This window comes from Dreissena polymorpha, chromosome 3 (genome assembly GCF_020536995.1).
Source record: "Dreissena polymorpha isolate Duluth1 chromosome 3, UMN_Dpol_1.0, whole genome shotgun sequence".
Classification (NCBI taxonomy): domain Eukaryota; kingdom Metazoa; phylum Mollusca; class Bivalvia; order Myida; family Dreissenidae; genus Dreissena; species Dreissena polymorpha.
Window position 1 is genome coordinate 115633971 of NC_068357.1, and position 8044 is coordinate 115642014.

Below are 8044 nucleotides of genomic sequence, written 5' to 3' on the forward strand. Positions count from 1 at the left end.
GTCTCCCGTCACGAGAAAGAGCGTTTGCTTGCACGTAATGCATCGCATTAATTGCTTCTTTGTAATAAAGAAACACTTATGGCCCTGAAGCTGCTGCATTAATGTTAAATGCATTGCATCGACACAGCAATATGAAATATAAACAAACAAGATATTAAGTAGTGAAACGAGTCAAACTGTGTTAATATTTTTTTTGGAAAGCCTCAACGTTTGTTGCAAGTTTGAAACTATCTCATTGTGTTCAAATTCAGTAGTTTTGTTTATGTGTATATACAGCTGGCGAGGTCACAACATTTTGTTAACACGACATATTATACGGTATTTATATTAAAAGCGTACGCTTTTAACACTTTGAACGTTAAGTAGATTTGTATATTTTCAATTTTGTTTTGATTTCTGACATTGCGAGAAAGTTTGATTGACATTTTTGTTGGACAGTATCACAATGTCTGATACTGTTCTTTATATCTGGAAAGTATCTCGATGTCTGATACTGTTCTTTATATCTGGAAAGTATCTCGATGTCTGATACTGTTCTTAATATCTGGAAAGTATCTCGATGTCTGATACTGTTCTTTATATCTGGAAAGTATCTCGATGTCTGATACTGTTCTTTATATCTGGAAAGTATCTCGATGTCTGATACTGTTCTTTATATCTGGAAAGTATCTCGATGTCTGATACTGTTCTTTATATCTGGAAAGTATCTCGATGTCTGATACTGTTCTTTATATCTGAAAAGTATCTCGATGTCTGATACTGTTCTTTATATCTGGAAAGTATCTCGATGTCTGATACTGTTCATTACATCTGGAAAGTATCTCGATGTCTGACACTTTTCTCAATATCTGGAAAGTATCTCGATGTCTGATACTGTTCTTTATATCTGGAAAGTATCTCGATGTCTGATACTGTTCTTTATATCTGGAAAGTATCTCGATGTCTGACACTATTCTTTATATCTGGAAAGTATCTCGATGTCTTATACTGTTCTTTATATCTAGAAAGTATATCGATGTCTGATACTGTTCTTCATATCTGGAAAGTATCTCGATGTCTGATACTGTTCTTTATATCTGGAAAGTATCTCGATGTGTGATACTGTTCTTTATATCTGGAAAGTATCTCGATGTCTGACACTATTCTTTATATCTGGAAAGTATCTCGATGTCTTATACTGTTCTTTATATCTGGAAAGTATATCGATGTCTGATACTGTTCTTCATATCTGGAAAGTATCTCGATGTCTGATACTGTTCTTTATATCTGGAAAGTATCTCGATGTCTGATACTGTTCTTTATATATGAAAAGTATCTCGATGTCTGAAACTGTTCTTTATATCTGGAAAGTATCTCGATGTCTGATACTGTTCTTTATATCTGGAAAGTATCTCGATGTCTGATACTGTTCTTTATATCTGGAAAGTATCTCGATGTCTGATACTGGTCTTTATATCTGGAAAGTATCTCGATGTCTGATACTGTTCTTTATATCTGGAAAGTATCTCGCTGTCTGATACTGTTCTTTATATCTGGAAAGTATCTCGATGTCTGATACTGTTTTTTATATCTGGAAAGTATCTCGATGTCTGACACTGTTCTTTATATCTGGAAAGTATCTCGATGTCTGACACTGTTCTTTATATCTGGAAAGTATCTCGATGTCTGACACTGTTCTTTATATCTGGAAAGTATCTCGATGTCTGATACTGTTCTTTATATCTGGAAAGTATCTCGATGTCTGATACTGTTCTTTATATCTGCAAAATATCTCGATGTCTGATACTGTTCTTTATATCTGGAAAGTATCTCGATGTCTGATACTGTTTTGTATATCTGGAAAGTATCTCGATGTCTTATACTGGTCTTTATATCTGGAAAGTATATTGATATCTGATACTGTTATTTATATCTGGAAAGTATATCGATGTCTGATACTGTTCTTTATATCTGGTAAGTATCTCGATGTCTGATACTGTTCTTTATATCTGGAAAGTATCTCGATGTCTGATACTGTTCTTTATATCTGGAAAGTATCTCGATGTCTGATACTGTTCCTTATATCTGGAAAGTATATCGATGTCGGATACTGTTCTTTATATCTGGAAAGTATCTCGATGTCTGATACTGTTCTTTATATCTGGAAAGTATCTCGATGTCTGATACTGTTCTTTATATCTGGAAAGTATATCGATGTCTGATACTGTTCTTTATATCTGGAAAGTATATCGATGTCTGATACTTTTCCTTATATCTGGAAAGTATATCGATGTCTGATACTGTTCTTTATATCTGGAAAGTATCTCGATGTCTGATACTGTTCTTTATATCTGGAAAGTATATCGATGTCTGATACTGTTCTTTATATATGGAAAGTATCTCGATGTCTGATACGGTTCTTTATATCTGGAAAGTATATCGATGTCTGATACTGTTCTTTATATCTGGAAAGTATCTCGATGCCTGATACTGTTCTTTATATCTTGAAAGTATCTCGATGTCTAATACTGTTCTTTACATCTAGAAAGTATCTCGATGTCTGATACTGTTCTTTATATCTGGAAAGTATCTCGATGTCTGATACTGTTCTTTATATCTGGAAAGTATCTCGATGTCTGATACTGTTCTTTATATCTGGAAAGTATCTCGATGTCTGATACTGTTCTTTATATCTTGAAAGTATATCGATGTCTGATAATGTTCTTTATATCTGGAAAGTATATCGATGTCTGATACTGTTCTTTATATCTGGAAAGTATCTCGATGTCTGATACTGTTCTTTATATCTGGAAAGTATCTCGATGTCTGATATTGTTTTTTATATCTGGAAAGTATCTCGATGTGTGATACTGTTCTTTATATCTGGAAAGTATCTCGATGTCTGATACTGTTTTTATATCTGGAAAGTATCTCGATGTCTGACACCGTTCTTTATATCTGGAAAGTATCTCGATGGATGTCTGATACTGTTTTTTATATCTGGAAAGTATCTCGATGTCTGATACTGTTCTTTATATCTGGAAAGTATCTCGATGTCTGATACTGTTCTTTATATCTGGAAAGTATCTCGATGTCTGATACTGTTCTTTATATCTGGAAAGTATCTCGATGTCTGACACTGTTCTTTATATCTGGACAGTATCTCGATGTCTGATACTGTTCTTTATATCTGGAAAGTATCTCGATGTCTGATACTGTTCTTTATATCTCTTGAAAGTATCGCGATGTCTGATACTGTTCTTTATATCTCTTGAAAATACATCAGTATAAGAATGTGTGCCGTAATGGGAATGTGTGTCGACTTATCTTAACAGCTATTCAACGATCATATATTTATTTACTACATTATCATTTATTTTATTGTTTATAGTAGCTCTCCGTCATAGTGTTGCAGTACATATTTGTTCAAATAATTTGTAATCTAATATTTTACCAATGCCTTTGTTACCGTGAATCTCGCTTTGGAATAAAAAGGACAACACCTTTTGTAGGGATAAGCTTCTGAAGTTACAAGCTCTGCATGCTTCAACTGCTTTGAATGAATCTTAAACGAAATGTGTGAATGGATAACAACATATAATTCGTATAATAAACGTTCACTTAGGTTTAGACTTTTTCTTTAATATAAATTATTATATATTTGTGTGCATTATGACTGCATTAGGATCTGTTTTGAGAAATTATTATACTCATTAACAAGGCAAAGTTCATTGTTTAAAACATAACACCAAATCATTACCAGCAACGCTGGATAATAAATTTACAATCCAATATTTATAAAGTTTCTGCATGTTATTCAGTAAATAAACGAAGCATTAAACTGATGAGGTGTATGTGCTGTTCATTAATATTGGTGATACGACGAAAATAACTTGCTGTACCACAAATTATTACCCGTTCAAACCATGTAACTATATCTTTTAATCATTAAACTTATATATGCATTGAGCAAAAATATACAATACCAAAGACATTCACCATCAAGTTAGAAAACAGTCGTCAAACAATTGAGAAAATGTTCAATAGATTAAGCCGATGTCGTATATATGTCCTGTTTAAAAATATAATTCACTGACATAATTATGAACAGCGTTTGCCAAATTGTAACTATTAAACCTTTTGTAATTGCATAAATTTTTTAATTGGCATCGAATTAAAACTACTGCGAACTTTCAACATATGATAAAATCCAGTGTTAAACAAAGAAGTTTCATGCCAATGCATATTATGCTTGGTTTCTTGTTATATGTTTTGTCCTGCATTGTTTAGATAATTGCTCACTTGTCTTAAAGGGGCTATTTAACGTTTTTGTTAATTGTCTAAATAAAAACAAAATGTTTCAGATTCAAAAAGTTTCGTTTTATTTGTGATATTTGGGAAGAAACAGTAATACTAAACATTACCCTAGCTCAAAAATAGCCATTATATGCATCTTTTGACGATTTAAAATCCTGAAAATTATAAAGCGTTGAAACGCGAAACGATTGAATAATTTGGAAAGTTCTATTCTTGTCGTTTTATTTTGTGAAACTACGTGGATTGCTTATAAAGTATAAAATACATCCTTCGCTTTATAAGCACGGTTGGCCGAGTGGTCTAAGTTGTAGTCTTTTAAATCCAGGACTCCAGGGGTCAGTGAATCAGCCGTGTGGACGGTTACTTAAAAAAAAATTAATTCTTGTTTTGTTTAATGGAGCTTTTAAAATCCAATGTTTACATGTATCCATATAAAGCATTTAATGACAAACATACATGCCAAGATCTGTGAAAAGGCCCCTTTAAATAAAAAGACTAACGTTTTTTAGTAAAAAGTCCTCTCCTGATGATGTTTCTGGATTTCCAATAATCAAATACATGTATATTGGATAGGTTGCGATGTTTTGAATAAGCATTGTTGGTTATTATATTATATCATTAGGCGCAAATGACGTCTTATCAATGATGGCCATATAAATTAATTTAAAGTATTTTAATATCTGGACAAAAGCAAACAAACGAACTGGAAGTAGATGCACGAGCGTGAACACAAAAGCTTAGTTTTGTGCTTAAAGTATCCCATATATTTTTGTTTTACAATACTCTAGCTTATAATGATTTTAAAAATTGATTCATGGAACCGAATCAAAAGAATTACCGATGAACGAGGTAAAAAAATAATGATACTTATTAATTTTGATGTGAATGTTTAAACATAATTATAGGTGCTTTCAAACTTATGTTTCATGTTTATAATATAAATGCGTCTAAAATATGGATGGGTTTTATTTTAAACATTTAATATAATATAAAAGAAAACAAACTCTGAAAACAGTAGATGTTAATTACGAAGTTTTAAACATGAGGTCATGAGCTACCGATGGATCAAATGAATCGACAACGGTTATATTACGCAGTTCAGCAAGCGGTATTATGATTTCATCTGACATTTAAGTGTGCATTAAGATTTCTGAAATACATTTTCCAGACAAATTGCAAATGCGTTACAGCCGATTCTTTTTCTGATGGAAATAAAAATAATTCCTTATAAAACGTGATTACTCATCTTCAAAAAAAGATAAATTAATTAAATAGCATTGTATTCACTTAATTAGGATTTTAAACATTTTTTTTAAACATGTCTTATTTTGAGGTTATTAATTATGGTATACACTTATTTACTGAAATAGAATCCGATACAAGCAAAAGCTTGCATTTAAACCTAGAGTTTCTTCGTTTCTATGTATAGATCTGTAAATAATTGCAATTGAAACTCAAGAAATATAATCAGAATAGAAATGTAATTGAGCATCCGTTTGTCTTCTACTGTTAATAAGAGTAATAAGAGAGCTTTTTTCAAAGCAATGCAAAAAATACAAAACTATAACGCGAGTGCAAACATAGTTAGGTCTTCAATCCTTTTGCGCTTCGAACGGTATTTGTTCGTATAGCAGGCGCTGATCACAAAGTGTGCACATATGCTTTTAATATATTTCAGAAACGCGCGATTAATGATTGTGCCATCTGGAAACATTGTATAAACCGAATGCATGTTATGCAGCTGATTTAGACGTTGGATTTAAATAAATAATTTGGCAAGTATAACAGCAGTGTATTACCTCTTTAGAAATTGATGGGGTCTTAAATGAATGGCGTTGGTTGTTGGTGTGCACAAATAGTTAAAGTCCCCGTTCATTGCTTTATATATGGGCAGAATTGTAAGAAAACGTGTTTTATTAAGGATATTACTGAAAATCCGGTTGAAATCGTTTGAAAACAAACAATATTGCGATTTTTACTTTGGGGTCGAGTACGGTAAAAAACGCAAACGAACTTATTAATATTCATGATTCGACACGTTAATTCGAACTTAAAGGCCTCCTCACACATAAGCGAAAGTGTCCCGACGTCAACTTGCGTGTACTGGCGAATTAGACTTCTGCAAAATTCGTTCTCATTAGTATATGTACGTTGCACATCGTTGGTGGTGTTCGTATGGATGCGATTGTGAGCTTTTGCGTCCGTTGCGATTAGTTCTGTTTGTCGGAAAATTTTAAACATGTTGAAAAAATGTTGGCAAATAAAAGTTTCGTCTATCGTTCGTTAAAATTTGTTTCAATACGTTAGTCGATCGGAAAGTCTTCGCATAGCGTTCGTCAACTGGCGTTAGAGGTCGCAGCTCCGGTATAATTTGCATATCGTTATTACTTGATTTGCATATCAAGCGAAAGAGGACGATCCGAAAACGAATCTTTGCGATAGCTTGCGAACTTTTGCGAACTATAGCAAGGCTTTGCTTATTGTAGTGAATCGAATCCGACGCATTTAGGCGATTTATAACGACAAGTTAACGTTCAGAAAACGAACGGTATACGCTCGTATACGAATCAATCCGAAGGGTAACTACGATAAGCGAATCTATGCGAATCCATCCGAATAATAGCGCTCCTAATTGTTTTAGTAGTTTGTTCAGACATATGCCTATATTTCATATATATATATATATATAATATATATATATATATAATGTTGAAGGTGTCATTATTTCTTTTTCAAAATGGAAGATATACAACGCCTGAAACTGCAGTATGTTGCTGCTTTGGCCAATCAAGAAGTAGTCCAGCAATAACTAAACATACACCGCTTTCTCAGAGGCCGACTAAGGTGGAGAAGAGGAGCCAGAGCACGTAATATCTGGAGAAGACCATGGCTGCATCCCGTGAGACGGCGCCAATTTGGCGTCTATGATCAGCTCATGCTTGAGCTCAGAAGAGAAGATCCTGGAACATTTAAGAAATTCCTCCGCATGCCTACTGAAATGTACGATGAAATTGAGGGAAAGGTTCGTTATCGCCTCGTGAAGTAACACACTCGGTATAGGGAGCCATTGGATCGAGGGCTAAAGTTAGCGGCCACACTACGTCACCTGGTTTCTGGTGTCAAGTACTCAGACATGCAGTACACCTGGCGGGTCGCTTAGAATACCCTCTCTGTACTGGTCAGAGACTTGTTTCATGCGAGGATGACATGTGAAGAATATGTTGATGAGGTTATAACAGCCTCCTCCACACCTGATGAATGGAGCCAACTAACTGATGGTTTCCTCAAGAATTGGAACTTTCCAAATTGCGTTGCTGCTATTGATGACAAGCCCATAGCTATCAGAAAGCCTGTCAGCTCTGGTTCCTTATATTATAATTATAAGGGATTCTTCAGCATCATCTTACTGGTCAATGTCGACTCAGACTACAAGTTCGTAAGGTGTGATCTGGGTGGTGAGTATTGGTCTACATAAATTTAACTGCATTATTTGATAATTACATATTATATACATTTAGTGCTGTTTGCAATGTACAGTTGTAAACTGACAATTTCTTATCCTTTTGTTGTATTTTCAGGATACGGTTCAAGTGGAGATGCCAAGATTAATAATGAATCAGAATTTCTGGAGATAGTGCAGGATGGTTCCATTGGATTTCCAGACCCACGGCCCTTTCCAAATGACACCGTCGACATGCACTATTTCTTGGTTGGAGATGACGCTTTTAGCCTTAGCAAGAACATATAG

The 8044-nt window shown here is 34.0% G+C and overlaps 1 protein-coding gene across 1 annotated transcript; it reads left to right on the forward strand.

Annotated features, from left to right (window-relative positions):
• Nucleotides 1-7498: 7498 nt before the first annotated feature.
• Nucleotides 7499-8044, forward strand: LOC127872523 (uncharacterized). Its single transcript, XM_052415846.1, has 2 exons — nt 7499-7751; nt 7875-8044. The coding sequence occupies exons 1-2, from the start codon at nt 7499-7501 to the stop codon at nt 8042-8044; spliced, it is 423 nt and encodes a 140-aa protein (XP_052271806.1).